Genomic DNA, 22017 nt, shown 5'->3' on the forward strand with positions numbered 1-22017 from the left:
GGGTCAACAAACATGTGGACAAGGGGGATCCAGTAGACATAGTGTACTTAGATTTCCAGAAAGCCTTTGACAAGGTCCCTCACCAAAGGCTCTTACGTAAATTAAGTTATCATGGGATAAAAGGGAAGGTCCTTTCATGGATTGAGAACTGGTTAAAAGACAGGGAACAAAAGGTAGGAATTAATGGTAAATTCTCAGAATGGAGAGGGGTAACTAGTGGTGTTCCCCAAGGGTCAGTCCTAGGACCAATCCTATTCAATTTATTCATAAATGATCTGGAGAAAGGGGTAAACAGTGAGGTGGCAAAGTTTGCAGATGATACTAAACTGCTCAAGATAGTTAAGACTAAAACAGATTGTGAAGAACTTCAAAAAGATCTGACAAAACTAAGTGATTGGGCAACAAAATGGCAAATGAAATTTAATGTGGATAAATGTAAAGTAATGCACATTGGAAAAAATAACCCCAACTATACATACAATATGATGGGGGCTAATTTAGCTACAACGAATCAGAAAAAAGATCTTGGAGTCATCGTGGACAGTTCTCTGAAGATGTCCATGCAGTGTGCAGAGGCGGTCTAAAAAGCAAACAGGATGTTAGGAATAATTAAAAAGGGGATAGAGAATAAGACTGAGAATATATTATTGCCCTTATATAAATCGGTGGTATGCCCACATCTTGAATACTGCGTGCAGTAAGGAATGGTGTCCCTAGCCTCTGTTTGTCAGAGGATGGAGATGGATGGCAGGAGAGAGATCACTTGATCATTGCCTGTTAGGTTCACTCCCTCTGGGGCATGTGGCATTGGCCACTGTCAGTAGACAGGATACTGAGCTAGATGGACCTTCGGTCTGACCCAGTACGGCCATTCTCATGTTCTTAATGTTAAGAAATTCTAGAAAATGCTCTGACAGTCACCATTGCAGGGACATTTTCACTGTGTTCTGTTGTTACAAAACACACCATTAAAGTCATTTGTTCCGTATGGCTGATGTCAGGTGTGCAGTGCAGAATAACAGAGTAATATCTTGCTGACTTCAGATCTGCCACAATCTTCTGTTTCACTTTTGTTCCCAGTAACTGTATGATCTCATTTTGAATTTTTTCCAAGGTAGTGGTGTGTGTACATTTCTTGGGTGGTGACTCTTCTTAGATGCTCCTGGAGTACAGCACCAAACTCAGCTATCAGTTCCACAATTTTAAGGAAGTTTCCATTGTTTGGCACATTCAGCTGATCTGAAGTGCCACTCAGTGCTAGGTTTTGGGTAGCAAGCCCTCTCACAATGGCAGTGAGCCTTTTCAGAACATTTTGCCAGTAAAGAGATTCTGATGCAATCTTCTCTTGATCATCAAGCCTTTAACCTTAGTCTCATCTCAAGCTCTTTCCACCTATGGAATGCTCTCTGGTGATTTGCTGCCTTCTCATGGCATGCCAGATTTCTCCAGTCCTTTGTTCCTGTAGAACCCATTGTGGCTGGAACATTAGATTGGAAGAGTTTGCAACAAAAACAGTATGCAGCATTCTGGGTTTTTGAGTACATAATCCATGGCCTCTCCACTTTGTCACCATTGGGGATTTCATGCCAGTAATGTGTTGGATGGAAACTTTTATTTTCATTGTCTTTGGGGAACATGAAGTTTTTCACTTGCTGTGGCCCATGTAGTACAAGGAAGTCCTTCAGGCTACTGCTCAAGTGAGTCCACAGTCCTGGATCATCTAGACTTAAGGAACTAAACTCAGCAGCAGCTGTTTCTTGCGCCTTCACCATGCTCTTTTCTGATCTACACTTTTCTTCAGGAATGTGCATGGTTACATCTATTTGAGATGGAGATGTGGATGCTGCAGTAGCTGCCAGGTCACCTGCACTCTGACTAACTGGAAGATCAGGCATCTCATCACTCGCATTCTCACTGGAGCCGGAAGGCTCCCCATGAACATTTGTGCCTATGTATCTCAGGAGAGCTCCTTCCTGCTTACATAGAAAAGCTTCCTTTGCTGTCTTTCTTTTTCTGAATGCTGCCCCAGAGGAGCGTTTTCTTCTTTTACTCATGACTGCTGTTCTGTGCCCGCTATAGTGGCTCTCAACACTCAATTGAAGGGAACAAATACTCAGGCTAGTAGCAGGGCCTGAGTGAGGGAAGATATCAGCATCTTAAGGGCCTAACTGGCTCCTACTACTTCAGTTGACTGCCTGTTCTCCTCAAGTGGGTTCAGGGAAGCAGCAGGAAACAGGAAGCTCCCTGAGAAGCTGGTGTTAATCAGTCCAGGTTCCTGGGGGTGCTAAAGAGGTACATAAGAGGCTCCTCCTCCTCTTTCCCTGCAGTTCCCTGTTATTCTTTCTCACTTTTTCTCCTGCCTTCCTGTTATGTCTCTTGTGCCCTCCTTCCTCCAGCACAGCACTCCACCATCTCTGTGCATCAAGAGCAGAGAGAATACATATGCACCAGCAGTAGACACAATTTTCTACACTCTGGGTCCTAGCTGCGTAAGAGGAAAGGGCCTGATTAATATCAGGCAAAATGGATTTTTTCCCCAGAAGTTACTATTGTGTCAACCCTTAAAGCTACATTGTGGAGATTTTAGACAAATCTCACACAAAAAGAATAGGAGTACTTGTGGCACCTTACAGACTAACAAATTTATTTCAGCATAAGCTCTTGTGAGCTACAGCTCACTTCTTCGGATGCATAGAATGGAACACACAGACAGGAGATATTTATATATACAGAGAACATGAAAAGGTGGAAGTATGCATACCAATAGGAGGAATCTAATCAATTGAGATGAGCTATCATCAGCAGGAGAAAAAAACCTTTTGAAGTGATAATTGAGATGACCCATAGAAGGTGTGAGGAGAACTTAACATAGGGAAGTAGATTCAATTAGTGTAATGACCCAACCATTCCCAGTCTCTGTTTAAACCTAAGTTAATTGTATCTAATTTGCATATTAATTAGAGTTCAGCAGTCTCTCTGGAGTCTATTTTTGAAGTTTTTTTGTTGCAAAATTGCCACCTTCAAGTCTGTCACTGAGTGGTTAGAGAGGTTGAAGTGTTCTCCCACTGGTTTTTGAACCTGATGCCAGATTTGTGTCCATTTATTCTTTTGCGTAGAGACTGTCTGGTTTGGCCAATGTACATGGCAGAGTAGCATTGCTGGCACATGATGGCATATATCACGTTGGTAGATGTGCAGGTGAACGAGCTCCGGATGGCATGGCTGATGTGATTAGGTCCTATGATGGTGTCACTTCAATAGATATGTGGACAGAGCTGGCATCAGGCTTTGTTGCAAGGATAGGTTCCTGGGTTAGTGTTTATGTTGTATGGTGTGCGGTTGCTGGTGAGTATTTGCTTCAGGTTAGGGGACTGGCTTGTCTCCCAAGATCTGTGAGAGTGAGGAATCATCTTTCAGGATAGGTTGTAGATCTTTGATGATGCGCTGGAGAGGTTTTAGTTGGGGGCTGTAGGTGATGGCTAGTGGCGTTCTGTTGTTTTCTTTGTTGGGCCTGTCCTGTAGTAGGTGGCTTCTGGGTACTCTTCTGGCTCTGTCAATTTGTTTTTTCACTTCAGCAGGTGGGTATTGTAGTTTTAAGAATGCTTGATAGAGATCTTGTAGGTGTTTATCTCTGTCTGAGGGATTGGAGCAAATACGGTTGTATCTTAGAGCTTGACTGTAGACAATGGATTGTGAAGTGTGTCCTGGATGGAAGCTGGAGGCATGTAGGTAAGTATAGCGGTCAGTGGGTTTCTGGTATAGGGTGGTGTTTATGTGACCATCGCTTATTAGCACAGTAGTGTCTAGGAAATGGACCGCTTGTGTGGATTGGTCTCGGCTGAGGTTGATGGTGGGATGGAAATTTGTTAGAATCATGGTGGAATTCCTCGAGGGCTTCTTTTCCATGAGTCCAGATGATGATGATGTCATCAATGTAGCGCAAGTAGAGTAGGGGCGTTAGGGAACGATAGCTAAGGAAGCGTTGTTCTCAGTCAGCCATAAAGATGTTGGCATACTGTGGGGCCATGCGGGTACCCATAGCAGTGCCGCTGACTTGAAGGTATATATTGTCCCCAAATGTGAAATAGTTGTGGGTGAGGACAAAGTTCAGCCACAAGGTTAGCCATGATATTATCAGGGATACTATTCCTGGTGGCTTGTAGTCCATCTTTGTGTGGAATGTTGGTGTAGAGGGCTTCCACATCTATAGTGGCTAAGATGGTGTTTTCTGGAAGATCACCGATGAATTGTAGTTTCCTCAGGAAGTCAGTGGAGTCTCAAAGATAGCTGGGAGTGCTGGGAGTATAGGGCCTGAGGAGAGAGTCCACATAGCCAGACAATCCTGCTATTAAGGTGCCAATGCTTGAGATGATGGTGTGTCCAGGATTTCCAGGTTTATGGATCTTGGGTAGCAAATAGAATACACCTGGTCAGGGTTCTAGGCATGTGTCTGTACAGATCTGTTCCTGTGCTTGCTCAGGAAGTTTCTTGAGCAGATGGTGTAGTTTCTTTTGGTAATTGTCAGTGGGATCAGAGGGTAATGGCCTGTAGAATGTGGAGTTAGAGAGCTGCCTAGCAGCCTCTTGTTCGTATTCCAACTTATTCATGATGACGACAGCACCTCCTTTGTCAGCCTTTTTGATTATGTCAGAGTTGTTCTTGAGGCTGTTGATGGCATTGTGTTCAGCACAGCTTAGGTTATGGGGCAAGTGATGCTGCTTTTCCACAATTTCAGCCCGTGCACGTTGACGGAAGCAATTTATGTAGAAGTCCAATCTGTTGTTTCGACCTTCAGGAGGAGTCCATGCAGAATCCTTTTTATTGTAGCGTTGGTAAGAAGGATTCTGTTAGTTAGTATGTTGTTCAGAGGTGGAAGTATTCTTTGAGTCGGAGACGGAGAAAGTAGGATTCTGGGTCACCGCAGAACTGTATCATGTTTGTGGGTCTGGAAGGACAAAAGGAGAGGCCCCGAGATAGGACAGATTCTTCTGCTGGGCTGAGAGAATAGCTGGAAAGATTAACAATATTGTTGGGTGGGTTAAGGGAGCTACTGTTGTGGCTCCTTGTGGCTTGTAGCAGTTTAGACGGTTTAGTATCCTTTTTCTTTTGTAGAGAAGCAAAGTTTGTGTTGTAAATTAAATGCAAATTAGATACAATTAACTTAGGTTTAAACAGAGACTGGGAATGGTTGGATCATTACACTAATTGAATCTATTTCCCTATGTTAAGTTCTCCTCACACCTTCTATGGGTCATCTCAATTATCACTTCAAAAGGTTTTTTCTCCTGCTGATGATAGCGCATCTCAATTGATTAGATTCCTCCTATTGGTATGCATACTTCCACCTTTTCATGTTCTCTGTATGTATAAATATCTCCTGTCTGTGTGTTCCATTCTATGCATCCGACGAAGTGAGCTGTAGCTCACAAAAGCTTATGCTGAAATAAATTTGTTAGTCTCTAAGGTGCCACAAGTACTCCTGTTCTTTTTGCGGATTCAGACTAACACAGCTGCTACTCTGAAATCTCACAGAATTTCCTCACCTTGCATTATGTTTACAATCTGCTTTGAACTCTTTTTTCACAGGGAGCTGACTCTGTTCTGGAGCAAGTTGCAAAGAAGAATCGATCCTTCTTTAGATTCTTTTTTGGAGAGATGTCGGCAGTTTGGCATCATAGCTAAAACGCTACAACACTTATTCTTCCTGATTAGAGTGATACAATCTGAAGTAAGTAATTTATGTTGCAGTCTGCTGATTGCTGTTAATTTCATTTTATTATTGAGTCCATGTACCAATTGCACCATAGAACATAACTTAATTTGTTGCTTTGCTATAACAATAAAATTTGAATAACTGAAGATTTTAAAAAAACATAATTCCAACCTAAGTCATAATCATACTTTTATAATTATTATATACATTTGTAATGCACCTATCAGTGTAGTACCTGGGAACATTTCTCGTAGATTGCTCAACTAACGTTTCCTCAAACAAGAGCAAATACACCACAGTGCCATACTCACTAATGTTAAAATGTCGGTGGTCTTTAAAGTATAATTGTAATAATATAATTTTTATTTTTTAAAATGAGCATTGTTCCCTTTTTTCCCCAAAGCTTAATGGCTTATATACTATATACTGATGTTCAAAATGTGCAATAAAGAGCTGGAATAGGTGGTAAACAATGAGGTGTTAAAATTTGCAGATAAATCATTTAGGTTAGTCAAGATTAGAGAAGATTGAGGAACTTCAGACAGGATTTGAGTTAAAGCCAGGCAGCATGATGGCAGATACATTTATCAGCAGTGAAATCCAAGATAATGCATTTGATAATGCATTTGAGCTATGTACTTTGCTGAGTTCTGAATTAATTGTAAATCCCCACACACATACACATAAACTTTGGACATCACTGTGCATTACTCAGTGAAAACCTCTATTATATGTGCAGCGAAAGTCTTAAAAGCAAACAATAATATAATGTTTATTTTCTGTCCCAATGGAAATATTGGTGTCATTATATAAATCAATGGTACAGCCTCACTTGTAATGTTATATTCAGCTGTGGTCACTATAACTGTAAAAAGTAATAGACGGATGCTAGAGGTGGGCAACAAAAAATTATTGTAGGCCCGGGAAGATTTCTGCATGAGGGGAGATGGAAAAGACTGGAATTGTGTAGCTTAAAGGTGACAAATATGGTGGGATACTATTAATAGGCAAAGCAATAGTTATGCCTATAGTTAAGATATCTTAATACTTTCTATTATAATCCTTTGTTTCCAAATGCTTATAACTTTTGACATATTTCAACAGTTTGGACTGAAATTTTCCATGCTTGTTCTTCGCCTCAGACTGGATTTTTTGTGGGGGAGGGAATTAGCAAAAAAATAAGTTAAACACTTTTGAGGACAAGGGTACGAAAAATAGGCTGATTGCTAATGGTAATGTTTTCTGACCATTTTTTGAATTGCTCTAACATCTTTGTAGATTGGAGCAGAAAATTGAAATGAGATGTGAGAGTTGTCCTGAGGTTAGAGATGTGCCTTTCCCTGTTCCTGTGAAAAGCCATCCAGTTTTCATTGATTTAAATGCTGAAAAGCAATGGTTTGCACATGCAAAGTAGAACTTGATACATGTATCTTAAGTTTCTGAATGTTCCAACTCACTGTGCATACTCCCAGATTCCACTGAGTTTCCTGCATCATGTGGATATCTAGCACAGAGCTAGAGCTCAAAATGGGACACAGAAAACTGCTGCTGCTACTGCTGCTTTTCCCCATTGAGATATCCTGTGGCCTAAGTGTTCACTTGCCTAGGAGCCAAGAGACCATAAATTGTAGCCTTCTCTCTTCTTCTAAGTAAATTCTGTGCACATCACAACCTATTGAGTAGGCCTAAGAGGAGGAAGAGAAGTATCATTAGGGGGAAGTGACAATCTGAAGGGTTGCACAAGATGTCTTCTGACAGAGCTAAGAATAAAACCAGGGGCTCTGATATGGCTTACCCAAGCTTCATCCACTTAACCACAACACTTCTCTGAATGAATATGCTATGGCTTGTCTCCATTTTCTTAAAATGGGGCTATTCCTGCATTGCCCACCTTTGAGGTCCACACTTGTATAAGTACTATGTAAATGTAATACATTATTAACAAAGTGCACCCAGGAGTCCTATCTCTATTCTCTGCCCTAACTGCTAGACCACATTCCTTTCCCAGAATTAGGAATTCCTGTAGCTGTCTAGAAAACACTTGTATAATCCACAGGAAACAGCTGGTGCAGATAAAGGATAAAAGCCTGCTAAACACTAGTAATAGTTACTCTTTCATCTTCAGTGGTAGAGGGTTGACATTAATGTGAAGGCTCTAGGTTCAAATCATGGTAAAGTATGTGGTTGTTTTTTTATTCATTTAAATAAAACTAGGACATTCCTTACAAAAAGACATAATAAAGGTTGCAAAGGGAAGGACTCAGAAGTTAAGAAATGCCACATTTAGGGGCCTGATAGCCTGTACAACCTTAATTCTAATCACTTATCTGCGGGGCTGGCTTTAGGCCGATTTGCCCGATTTCCCTCTTCAATTTTTACTCACCCAGCGGCGCTCCAGGTCTTCGGTGGCATTTCGGGGGTGGGCCCTTCACTCCCTCTGGGTCTTCGCCGGCATTTCAGCGACTGGTCCTTGAGTGCCGCCAAAGACCCGGAGTCAGTGAAGCACCGCCGGGTGAGTATGAATAGGGCCCTGCACTTGCTAAAGCCGGCCCTGCTTATCTGCCTATGCATTACATTAGTCCTTAATTACACGGTCACATACTATTTTTTACACCGAACCCTGACTTATTCAGTACACAGGATGGACTGTACTCAAGGAATGAGACAGGGATGTAATAGTGTTGAGATTGTTGTCTCAAGGACCCCTCCTCATTAACTTCATACGGTGTGTAATGAAAAAGGCAGTGGTTTGTGAGAGGAAAATGCATGGTCTCATGGTTAAGGTGCTCGTCTGGGACACAAGGGTACTGTATTCTATTCTTGGAATCGCCACAGAGTTCCTTTGTTTTGCTGAGGGAAGTAACTTACACAAGAATTTTCAGATGTGACTGCTAATAGTGTGTGCCTCATTTTCTTGGTGCCCAGCTTGAGATACCTGAGATTGATTTTCAGAATGGATGAACGTTCAAAGCTCCTACTGAAGACAGTGGGAGCTGGAGGTATTCAGCACCTCAGAATAAGGGTCTCAAGTTGAGCACCCAAAATTCATGAACAGTTCCATACATTTTGGCCTCTGTCTCTCTTATCGAGTTCCTCAGTTGTAAAATGGGACTAATATTTCTGTATCTGAAGTCTTGTCTGCTTGGAAAAGTTTTACCAGATATAATGATGTAGACACTCCAATTTCAGTATAAGAGAGGCTTTTAAAAAAAAATTCAACTTATATCGCTTGGGAAGTGGTTTAAACTAAGCTGAAAAAAGCTACTTCATATTAGGATAGGAGTGGCTATGTGTGGGTTGATACTGGTATAACTATAGCAGTTTTTGAATTCACACCTTAGTTTATAGCAAAAACTTTCTAGTGTAGTCAAGGCTTGGCAGGTGTGTAGTGAAAGTAAATTAATATTTGTAGAGGCTCAGATACTACAGAGGGGTAAGTGCAGTGTAGACATCTAAAAATTCCTTTTTAAGTGCAGGGTTTGAATGGGGAGCAAATAAGGCGACAGGTTGGTTTATGCATTTGAAAAGAAAATTGAACATTCACTGAGCATTATAGGGTCCTCATGGGGGAGGGGGGAAATAGAATGTGATCATATAGTTAGACACAAATGGGGGAGAATGACTGTCACACAGGCAGTCTTCATCTGGGTATTTCCCAACTTTTGAGTTCTTGACTTTGCAAACTTTAATCTTCTAATAAGCTTTTGTAGGAAATAGTATAGAGATCAAGTATGACACAAGAATAATTTAAATATTTTAGTGTACATATATTTGTGTGTGTGTATGTACAAATGTGTTTGTATGTGCTTAGAATTAGAGAGACAAGGTGGGTGAGGTAATATCTTTTATTGAACCAGCTTCTGTTGGTGAGAGAGACAAGCTTTCGAGCTTCTTCCAGACTCTCTCTGTAAGCTAAAAAGCTTGTCTGTCTCACCAACAGAAGTTGGTCCAATAAAAGATACTACCTCACCCACCATGTCTCGCTAATATTCTGGGACCAGCATGGCTACAGCAACACTGCGATAAAACAGTAGAATTAAATTACATCATTAACATTATCAGTTACTTGCTATCAGTATTTCGCTCTAATACATCTTATTGTAAATATGGTAACTAAGTGCAGTTAAGTACTTTGTACCTGGAAACACATTCTTATGTCAGTTTATGGAAACATTGTTTTTCATTTTTGTCTTTGTTGAACTGGAAATATACCAAATTTTAAAATCTGCATACAGATAAATTGTTTACACATTCTCACTACATTTTAACAATATCTTAAAGTACATTCAACAAAGAATCCTGTGGCACCTTATAGACTAACAGACGTTCTGCAGCATGAGCTTTCGTGGGTGAATACCCACTTCTTCAGATGCACCCACGAAAGCTCATGCTGCAGAACGTCTGTTAGTCTATAAGGTGCCACAGGATTCTTTGTTGCTTTTACAGATCCAGACTAACACGGCTACCCCTCTGATACTTAAAGTACATTAATTGCTCAGAAGATACTGATTTGCAATATTTGTGGGTGTTGCAGCAAAAATACAAAATATTTGCACTGCTACATAATGGACAGTCAAACATCAGCCACAGTCATAAAAAAAATACTGTTTTACAGCTGTTTGCCATGTATTCATCTGAGAAACAACTGTGATTACTAGCATAATTATTATTTGAAAGGGGGAATGGGCCAGTGAAGATGCAGATACCTGGACTTTTTGACTAAATGGCCACAACTTTATTCAAAAGCGCAATTAGGAAAGGTAATTCCAACAAAATAATCTCAGACACCACCTGTCCTGACAACAGCTAAGAGGGAAGGTGGCCTGGGAAGGGCTGTTCCTAGCCTGTCCCTAGCCCTTCTTTCCTATTGGCTTACATCCAGACACTCAAATTCCAGGGCATAACCAACCCATTTAATCACACCTGATGTGAGCCCTACTTCCAAGGCCAAGATCCTTGGTATGCCACTACCCAGGAATTACCCGTAAGCCTCATAAAAGTGCTTGGGAATCCCTGCAAATCAAAATCCACCCCTTTGATGGGGGAGGGAGATCGATACCTTATTTATAAGAAGGCTGCTTAGTTCTTACCTACAAATCCTTTTCCGCATGAACCACGCCACTCCTAGTCACCCTTAAAGAAGGCAAGAGAAATGCTACATCCCAGCTATGAGGACCTACCACCCCAGATGCTGCTCCATGTATTTAACTGGCCTACCACACCAGGAAACTATTTTCTACATCTACAACTAAATATACATGTTTTCATTCATTTTTCTGTTACCCTTAATTAAACAAAGCACTGGGTAACCTCCAACTAAACACATTTTTAATAAATCTTAGAATACTGAGGAAATTCCAGAAGACTGGAGGAGTGCTAATGTTGTGCCATTATTCAAGAAGGGCAAGCGGGATGACTTGTGTAACTATAGACCAGTCAACCTGCTATCAGTCCTGGATAAAATAATGGAAAAGGCTGTTTGGGAATCAGTTAATAAAGAATTTAAGAATAGGATAATACCAGTCAACATGGTTTTATGGTGGAAGCGAGGAGCAAATCTTGTCAAAGCTGATTTCATTCTTTGGGGAGATTACTAGTTTGGTTGATAGAGGTAACTGCATATGTGTAATATACTTAGACTTTGGGGCATTTGAGTTAGTACTGTGGAATATTCTGATTTTAAAAAATCAGCACGGTACACTATCAGTAAAGCACACTTTATTTGGATTATGAACTGGCTGACATCTCAAAGTCATCAGTGGAGTGTTTATAGTGGGGTTTTGAAGGGATCAGTAGTAGGCACAATGCTATTCAACAGTTTCACTGATGAACTGGAAGTAAATATGAAATCACTTCTGATACAGATGACAGTTTGATGTAATGGTAAATAATGATGGGGACAGGGCAATCACACAGCCATCTGGATCACTTGGTAAACTGGGACTAGTCAAGTGAGTTTTAACACATCCAAATGCAGAATTACATATCTAGTAACAAGGAACGTAGGTCATACCTACAGAGTAGGGAATGTATCCTGGAAAGCAGGGACAATGAAAAGGATTTAGGGGTTAAAGTAGACAAGCAACTCATCAAGAGCTCCTGTGGAGTCAGTAGAAAAAAGGGCTAATATAGCCCTTAGATATATAAACAAGAGAGTAATAGTTAGGGCCATTATTTTATTTCTGTATCCAGCATTGGTGAGACCCCCATTTTAAAAAGGATGTTGAAGACTTGGAGAGGGTGCAGAAAACAGCCTGAAAAACTATTCAAGGGCTGAAGAAAATGCCTTACAGCATGAGACTTAAAGAACTCAGTCTGTTCAGTTTATCAAAAAGGAGATTGAGATGACTTGACTACAGTATACAAGTATTGTAATGGGTAGAAAATACCAGCTACTAAAGGGCTCTTTAATCTAGTGGAAAAGGGCATTAGAAGAATCAATTACTGGAAGCTGAAGCCAGACACATTCACACTGGAAAAGAGGCACACATTTTTAACAGGTGATTATCCCATGGAAATAACTACCAAGGGAAGTGGTGGATTCTCCATCTCTGATGTCTTCAGATCGAGACTGGCTGCCTGTCTGGAAAACATGCTGCAGTCAAACACAAGTTATGTTTTAGCCCAGTGCAATTTATTGGGCTTAATATAGGAGTAACTGGGTAAAATGTAATGGGCTATAACATGCTGGAGGTCAGACGAAATGATCTAATGGTTCCTGCTGGCCTTGAACTCTGTGACTGTTAATTTGAGTATTAAGGGCGTGCATCCTCTTGAGAGGAAAAACAAATGAGTGATTCACAGACTGGAGGATGTAAGGCTTGGGATGGCCTGCAGGCTTTCTTAAAAGTTTATACTGATGTAGTCTGAGGATGCCCGCTGACCTTAGTAGATCACAACTCCTCAATATCTTTCTTAAAAGGAATTGGGGGGGGAGGGGGCCTGGAAGAGCACCAACATTACCAATTTCTGTGTACCAGGATCATACCCTGGTGCACAGAGCCAGTCTGAGGATTTTGGGGAGAGTTAGTAAAATGATTCTTTGCTGTATATGCAAACAAAATTGACTCTGCATATGTGAATATACATAATACCATATGAAATGGAGGGTGAACTTAGGTGTCTATTATCCCCTGGCATTCCCTCCTCTCGCCCCCGCCCCCCCCCCCCCAAAAAAAATCACCACTATCCACAGGAGAAGTGGATCCCAGTTACTTGTCCAGGGGTTTACATAGTTGACAAAGCTTGAAAAACACTTGGAAGAAATTCAAAGAAAACCAACTAAAATGATTAAGGAGTTAACTTATAAGGAGAGAGAATAAAATAAATGTATATAATTTAACCAAACTACAATTTTACAAATATTAGAATGAATTCTAAGGACAAAGGGGAATTGTTGTGTATTACTAGGAATAATGGAATAAAATTAGCGAAAGGAAAATTAGATTATTAGAAGAAAACAGCAGTGGAGGTGGGGGCCAGTGAGAGAGTTTGCCAAGAGCAATGGTAGAAGCTCAACATCTAAGGGCTTGGCTACACTTACAAATTTGCAGCGCTGCAGCAGGGTGTGAAAACACACCCTCTCCAGCGCTGCAAATTGCAGCGCGGCAAAGCGCCAGTGTGGTCAAAGCCCCAGCGCTGGGAGCGCGGCTCCCAGCGCTGGTGCTTTGACTACACTTAGCGCTTCAAAGCGCTGTCGCAGCAGCGCTACCACGGCAGCGCTTTGAAGTGCTAAGTGTAGCCACAGCCTAAGTCAGAATTCTTAGATTCTCAGAATTCTCCATTGGGAATTTTTTCTGCTGCCAAATTGCCTATTCTACTAAGAGTTTTATAGTAGCTATCCTAAACATCACTTCTAGCTTTAGGCAGACTTCAAGATGTAGATACAGTTGTTCCACAGTGTGTAATTCAGGGAAGAATGCATCTACCAACAAAATGAAAAATAATTTTTGTTTGTATTTTTCCATGCAGGCAGAAGAAGCAGGTCTTGCTGTGTCTATTTTGTTATGTGTGAGAGCACTTCAGATCAGATCAAATGGAAATGATGAGATGAAGACATCTGTATGTAAAACAATTGCATGCCTTTTACCAGTGGATCTTGAAGTTAGAAGAGCATGTCAGCTCACTGAGTTTTTGCTCGAGCCAAGTTTGGATGGATACAATGTGCTGGAAGAACTGCATTTGCAACCAGATCAGAAATTTGATGAAGAAAATGCACTGGTTCCAAACTCACTCCGTTGTGAGCTTCTGTTAGCTTTAAAAGCATATTGGCCATTTGATCCTGAATTTTGGGACTGGAAGACTTTAAAACGGCATTGTCTTAAACTCTTAGGGAAAGAAGCTTCTGATTCTGAAGACGATGTGAGTTGTAATGATATGTCAGTCAATGAAACTGACTTGTTAGAAACTCTTTTGAGTGATTGTGACGAGACTAAAGAACATAAATACTATGAAGGAGGAAAAGAGGCAGCAAATCAATCTAAAGAGAAAACAAGAGTGAAAAAGCCAATTGGATCTTCTGAAAGATACCAGAGATGGCTCCAGTACAAATTCTTCTGTGTGTTATGCAAAAGAGAATGTATAGAGGCTAGAATACTACATCATTCTAAGATGCACATGGAAGATGGTATTTATACATGCCCAGTGTGTACAAAAAAGTTCAAGAGAAAGGAATTTTTTGTACCACATGTAATGGAGCATGTTAAAATGCCACCTAGTAGAACATACCGACCAAAAAAGAAAATACTGTTGAAAAAAGAGAGATCACCACAAAAGACTAGTACATCCAGAAACTCTTCTGCATCACCAGAGGAAAAGCAGCAGCAACCACAACCATCTGAAAAAAACAAAAGTGACACACATGAATATGTCACATTTAGCCAATTAGAAAATTGCCATCTGCAAGACAGAGACATATATCCATGTCCTGGCACAGACTGCTCTAGAGTATTTAAGCAATTTAAATATTTAAGTGTACATCTAAAGGCTGAACATCAAAACAATGATGAAAATGCAAAACACTACTTGGATATGAAAAACAGAAGAGAGAAGTGTGCTTTTTGCCGACGTCACTTCATGACATCCTTTCATCTGCAGGACCATGAACGAGTGCACTGTGGTCCTCAGCCTTACATGTGTGTGTCTATGGATTGTTATGCTAGATTTGGATCAGTTAATGAATTATTAAATCACAAACAAATGCATGAAGATCTACGTTATAAGTGTGAATTAAATGGCTGCAACATAGTTTTCAGTGACTTGGGGCAGCTTTACCACCATGAAGCTCAGCATTTTAGGGATGCATCATACACATGTAACTTTCTTGGTTGCAAAAAGTTCTATTATTCAAAAACAGAATTTCAGAATCACCTTGCAATGCATAATATTGCAATAGCAAATGGAGAAGTGAAGGAGACGTCAGTTAAACTTGAAGAGCCTATTTCAAAAGACAGATGCAGTTATCTTCCTGAGTCTCAACTGGTTGATCAAGTAGATAATTTTAGTCCATATGAAAATCTTACTTTGTCTGTGGGGTCAACAAGTTCTCAAGAAATCCTACAAATTAAGGAAGAACCTGTCTCTGACAATGACGAAACTGATAGTGAAAGCAACTGTAGTGTTTATTTTGGGAGCCACAGAACCTCTACTGTAGTAACCAAAAAGCAGGTATCCCCTTTGATAGAAACAATAACTCAGAATCAAACAATTCCTAGTAGTCTAATATCCCAACAGGGAGTCTTTCACCCTTCCGGTTTAAAAGAACAGTGCTCCCATGTGGCAGTTTGTTTTGATGGGAAAAAAATTACCTGTGGTTTTGAAGGATGTAGTTCAACATACAAAAATGCCAGAGGTATGCAAAAACATCTTCGAAGGGCTCATCCATACCATTTCAAACCTAAAAAAAAGATGGGGATCAAAGCTAAAGATATTTTTAATCTAATCAATGATAGTCAAAACAGCAGAACTACTGGAGATCTTAGTGCAGATCTTAGGCATAATTCTGATACGAATACTGACTCTCCAGAAAGTCTGTATTGTAATACAAATTCTAAAGGAAAAAATTGTCTCAAGGAAGAAATTTGTTCTTCCCCAGATACTTCCTTTTATGAAGATTCTAAGGTGCCAAATACTGAAGATGCCATGTTGGAACTTCTGTTGGGCTTGAAACATTTAAGTTTAAAGTCTAACTTTACTGCAAATTCTTCCACTTCAACACACAAGCCTTTTTTAGGGTCATTACAGTCATATCCATCAAATGATGCCAAGTGTCCTCAATCAGTTGTCAATGAAACTACCTCAGAACTTCATTTTCAAGAGCAACAAGACAACTTACCTACACAGTATCTCACTCAACTGGCAGCTAAACCATTTTTCTGTGAACGGCAAGGTTGTAAATATGAGTTTGTGACCAGAGAAGCTCTCTTAATGCATTATGTTAAAAAACATAATTATTCCAAGGAAAAAGTTCTTCAGTTAAATATGTTTCAACATCGGTATTCACCATTTAAATGCCATATTTGTCAAAGATCATTTACAAGAAAAACACACCTTAGAATTCATTATAGAAACAAACATCAGATTGGCAATGAGAAGATAACTCACAAGCTGTTTGCTAATGAAAAATGTGAGCACATAGGTGCATGTGCAGAGGGCAAGCTAAAAAATAATGCAGCTTCAATGCCTGGTTGCTGTACTAATAGAGATGAAGAGCATACTGAACAACCTGAGCAATCTACTGAGCAGCTGTGCCACCCGAAGAAGGAAGAGTGTAGTTCTGAAACTGATTTGGAGTCCAGTGAAGACACAGATAGTAATGTAACTGGAAGACCCTCTAAAATATCCTCTCTAAACAGCCACAGGGAAGAATTGGAATCAAGAGAGGGGAGAGGAAGTAAAAGAACAGTTGCCAAAGGAAATTTATGTTATATATTGCATAAGTACCACAAACCATTCCATTGTATTCATAAAAGTTGCAACTCTGCCTTTACCAATCAGAAAGGCTTGATTCGTCACTATAGAACTGTACATCAGTATAACAAAGAGCAGCTTTGTTTGGAAAAGGACAAAGCAAGAACAAAAAGGGAACTTGTCAAATGTAAAAAAATATTTGCATGCAAATACAAAGAATGTAGTAAACGCTTTTTATGTTCTAAGGCTCTTGCTAAGCATTGCAGTGACTTTCATAACCTTGATCAGTTAGAGGATCAAAAAGTGCTTTCTGAAACTGAATCTGCAAGATTTCGATGTAACCAGCCTCAATGCCCTGCTGTATTTCATACTTTTAACAAGCTAAAACATCACTTGATAGAACAGCATGCTAGTGAAGAAGAACTAAACAAAGACTTTGAAATTCATTGTGACCTTAATGGCTGTGATAGGATTTTCACAAATTACAGCCATTACTCTCAACATGTATATTTCCGCCATAGTGAGTATTATGGTAGTCTCTTTGGAAGTCATAAAGAGGAGCAAGATAATCTGCTTAATGATAAAAATGAACAAGACTGTTTGAAAGATCAGTATGATATAAATGAGAATGAGAAGCAGATAAAAGAAAAATCTAAGAAAATTGGTAAAAATAAAGAAAAACATTTGATTAATTTTAAAACAAAGGAGGAAGCCCTGAAAATGTGCAGAGAGCAATCTAACCAGACTCAGTACCCTTGCATGGTTCAAGGGTGTCTGTCTGTAGTAAAATTGGAAAGCAGTATTGTGAGGCATTATAAACGCACACATCAGATGACCAATATTTATATAGAACAACAGACTGAGAAACTGGTAGTTTGTGTTAAAAGTGGTACAATGGTTAAAAAGGAACCCTCTTCGGAAACAGAGCTATTGTTAAATAAAGAGGAAGCCAGAGAGTTTAAAAAGGAAAATACAGTGCACACAGACAACCTGCATGAAAATGGAAAACATTGTGTACCAAACACTGCTTATGATCATCAAGATACAGGCAATGAAAATCAAAATAGGAGTGCAGCAAATAGTGTGGTTTTTGACAGGGGTGCTTTTTTGTATTCAGGCACCTTAAAATATAACCATAGTTCAAAAACCAGTTGTTTTGAAGAATGTAGTATAACAGAGCCTTTGTGTAAAACTGAAGGTTTGCCTGAAAGTAGAGAAAACAGTTCTTATTTTAACAGTTTACCTTTGCAGTTACCAAGGGAGAAAGAGACAGAAGGCTGGCAACACAGCAATCAGAATGCTAAAAAAAATTCACTCCACACCACAAGAAACAAGTTTCAGAAGCATTCAGTGTCCAGACCATTTGATTTAAAGGCATATAAACCAATGGGATTTGAATCTTCATTTCTAAAATTTATTCAGGAAAGTGAGGAAAAAGATGATGATGATGATGAAGAACTAGATGAATGGGAGTCCCCAGAACAATTTCAAATAGGTGGTGTCTTACAAAAAGATAGAGACTTACAAAGGGGTGTGATAGACAGCCTTGTGTGTGAAAACACAGAAGTAAGCATACCCCAAAATCATGGACCTACAGTGCATGGGCAGCTAACAGAAATACAGCCTTTATTATCAACGGAGTCGACATCTGTCCCTTCTTTAGAAAACTTGAGGGCCATATTGGACAAGGCACTAACAGACTGTGGAGACCTTGCCTTAAAACAGCTCCATTATTTACGACCAGTAGTTGTCCTTGAGAGATCCAGATTTTCCACACCCCTTATAGACTTATTTCCAACAAAAAAGTCAGATGAACTTTGTGTAGGAAGTACATAAGTAGTTTGTTTAGAAACTGGCTTCTCCACTACTGCTACATGGGGAGAATTGCAAATATTACAGAAACTGGTACAGTACACACACTGTTTAGGTTAGATTAGGCTGTTTTAATTCCATGAATGTGTCTGTCAAAAAGTATTAGCTAAGTTAATTTAGCTCCCCGGTTTCATTTTTTTTAAATGAAATGTGCTGTTTTTGGTGCTAATTAACACCTCAGAATACTGGGGGCTTCCTCTTGCAAAGTAAGTGTGCATGATTATATATGAAACAAGTACTAGGGTACCAGGGTTTGGGGAAAGATGGAGTTCTTACTTGACTTGAATGTGCACCTAAGGGTGCGTTGTGTAACATATTGTACACTACAGCATCTTATATTTTTTGAGTTATGAGTTTCAATAAACTACAATTTTTCACCCGTATTTGATTTACCCTACAGTAAATCTGCATAGTTTTTTATTACAGAAGTTTTAATTTGGTTTACGTTTGTTTGTGGTAAGTGAAATTGTTCAAACATCTGAATATAAGAAAATGAGATCACCAGCAAATGAAGTTGTTAATCAACAATAGTATGAACTATAGCCCTATTTTACACCTCAAGACTGCTCACTGAAGGGAATGATACCCGGATAGTACTGCAGAATGAGGAATCAGAATTCAAAGTGAAATCTAGTAGATTTATCAAATTTACAATTTCTTTGACAAAAGAACTCAAGAAACAAGTGGTTAATTCCGGGATGAAATTTTCAGAAATCTTTTTTTAAAAAAACACTTTGGAAAAGAGACCCAAACAAGAACTATGTCACATGAGGTTTTCAAAAAAAGATGGTCTGCAGGGATGTAGACTAAATTAATGCTAGGCAAAGTAATTGAGAGAATAAAGACTGTTATAAATAGATAGGAACAGGTAATAGACTGGTTTAATTAATGAGAAAGAGAGAAAATGGTGAGTGGCTGTTCAAAGCTGCATTTTGATTAGCTGGTTGGATATTTCATGTCATAGCTGGACACCAGCTCCCAACAGTTCACATCTGGGGCCTTATCACTGAATTGGACTGATCTGCACAAAAAGCTACACTGATTTTACTAAATGTGATATTTAAGTCATTTCAGTTAGAAGTCCAGCTTTTTTTGTGGACAACTGGAGTGGTTTAAATCTGCCTTACATCGGCCTAGATTGCCCCTGTTAATTAGCCAGTGCATGCTAAGTCAATATAACCAGTTTTTAAACTGATACAGTCCATACTGATGTTTACACTGGAATAACAAAAACATGTTTTAAACCCATTTTAAATTAAAATAGTGCAATGTGTGTTGTCAAGCCCATGCATGCAGAAAATCTCTTTGCTATTAAGGTAAATGAGTGAAGGAAACATGGCTGGGGAGGACAAGATAATAAGGGCCTCTGCAGGTATATGGGAGCTAGAGGAGAAAGTGATATCATTTTTAGTAAGCTGGGCACTTCTAGTTGTATTTCTAGTGAAACACTAAAATTAGGTGTTCAGTACAATATATATCTGTTTACCCAAAACATTATCTGAACCTCTGCATTATCCGAATCCCTTTCTTGTCCCCTATGTATCTCATGCTGGGGGACAAGGAAGGAATTCAGCTAATATGGATGTTCAGATAACAGAGCAAAGATTCTGGGCTAAGACTTCGAGGAAGATTACAGACCCCTGGTCATGGGGGAGGCCACCCTGCAGCTGAATGACTCCTGCAGCAATACAGGGAGCCTCTACAATCTGCTTTCATAGGAGTGAGTGAACAGAGCTACAAAGGGCTACTTCCATGGCTGCTAGGCTAGAGACACCCTATCCCCGCAGAAGAAGGATGTAGGGGAAAGGCTGCAGTCTTGACAGTACAGCAGAATCCTGGCCCTAGGTCTCTGCTTTTCCCAGCCAGGACTGTAGCTTGCACCTTGTGCCTTCAGGGATCAGGTGTCACCAGCCCTGCAGCTGAACAGGGAGCCCTCCACAGCCCTGCTGTCATGTGAGTGAGTGGGGCAGAGCAGAGCCCCTTGGCCAAGACTGTGAGAAGGAGCCGGCCACAGGGGAGACCATCCCACTGCTGAATGTTTCCTACCTTCTCGTTTATCCAAATTCCGAGTTATCTGACTGAAATCCATGTTCCCCTATGCTACTTGGATAATCAGTAATATGCTGTATTCCAAATCTAGCTTTAAAGAGAATGAAAAACTAATTGTTCCAACTCCTGAGACTGGGAGCATGAGGAAGAAGAGCCATTGTGTTAGTATGGAAGGTTTTATGTCCTAATAATTTAAACTCCATCTTTTCTTCTATCTTTTATTCCTTGAGGGTTGCCTTGGGATAGACCCTGTGACTGTAGCAGTTCATGCTACTTTGTTTTATAAATTAGTGACCTCACAAACCCATGGACAAATTAGAGAAAAACATAATGAAAGCTTTCCCTAGTCAGTGAGCATTCCCCTCTGATACTTCCATACTGAAAGAAACACAACTGCTTCAAGCAAGTCAATATTGCAGTTCTAACGAAGATCATATAAGCTGAGTGTGTGAGATTGAGAGATGGGAATTCTGTTTGCATCCAAACAGCAGAGATGTCAGCAGGACCTGGAGCTAGTCCCTCACTTCCCCACCCCCATGAATGGAAATTCAGAGCCACTATTTTTACTTTTAAAAATTCTGACAGTTGGTTCTGACAAAAATAATGTGAAAGTGGGTTTTCATAGACCATGATTCTAAAAAAGTGAACATACTAGAAAAAAAAATTCAGGTTGTATTTCAAATACAAAGGCTTGGGAAAGAAGTTTAAAGTAATTAATAAGCAACTGTATTCAAAGTAGAAAAATGTATTCTAACTTCTTCGAGTGATTGCTCATGTCCATTCAGCTTAGGTGTGTGTGCTTGCCACACTGGACGTTTTTCCCTCAGCAGTATCTGTAGGGGACCAGCTCTGGCACCCCCTGGAGCGGTGTGCATATGCCACGGCCTATAGGGCGCCACCGGCCTTCTCCACCCTCAGTTCCTTCTTGCTGCCAGTGACAGTGCTTTAGCTAGAGCTGTTGCTGTTTGTTTGAACTCATTTTCCTCTTGCAAATATTACTGTATATAGTTTCCCTTTTGTTCTTCAAGTGCTTGCTCATATCGATTCCAATTAGGTGATTTTTACCCTAACAACACTGGGTGGGTCGGCTGAGGCGCCCCCTGGAGTGGCGCCTTCATGGCGCCGGATATATGCCCCAGCCGACCCAGTGCCCCCTCCGTTCCTTCTTACCACCTGTGACGGTTGTTGGAACCGTGGAGCGCAGCTTCGCTGATCTCCACTCTCCCTAGCATTCACTTAGTATCTGTTGATAGTTTGTGATTAGTTGTTAATAGTTATTGATCGCTGTTACTAGTTACTTAGGATAGTTAGAATTGGTTTACTTAGAGGGATGGAAGAGGGTCTTCTCCCCTCTTCCCTATCCCGGTACCCGGGCCCATGCCTGGGTCTCCAGGCTTCAAACCCTGCTCGACCTGTCTGAAGCTGATGCCAACAGGAGACCCTCATGACTCTTGCCTAAAGTGTCTGGGGGAATC

The 22017-nt window shown here is 40.2% G+C and overlaps 1 protein-coding gene across 2 annotated transcripts in view; it reads left to right on the plus strand.

Moving 5' to 3' along the window:
* RLF (RLF zinc finger) overlaps nt 1-18876 on the plus strand; it is a 117427-nt gene extending 98551 nt beyond the window's left edge. For both annotated transcript variants that reach the window (XM_039511425.1, XM_039511426.1), the window contains exons 7-8: nt 5587-5728; nt 13685-18876. In XM_039511425.1, coding sequence (XP_039367359.1) covers nt 5587-5728; nt 13685-18457 — 4915 coding nt within the window. In that variant the 3' untranslated portion in view covers nt 18458-18876. The remainder of the gene's footprint in view (nt 1-5586; nt 5729-13684) is intronic.
* Nucleotides 18877-22017: the final 3141 nt, after the last annotated feature.

The sequence above is a fragment of the Mauremys reevesii genome, linkage group 23 (genome assembly GCF_016161935.1).
Source record: "Mauremys reevesii isolate NIE-2019 linkage group 23, ASM1616193v1, whole genome shotgun sequence".
NCBI classification, from domain to species: Eukaryota; Metazoa; Chordata; order Testudines; family Geoemydidae; genus Mauremys; species Mauremys reevesii.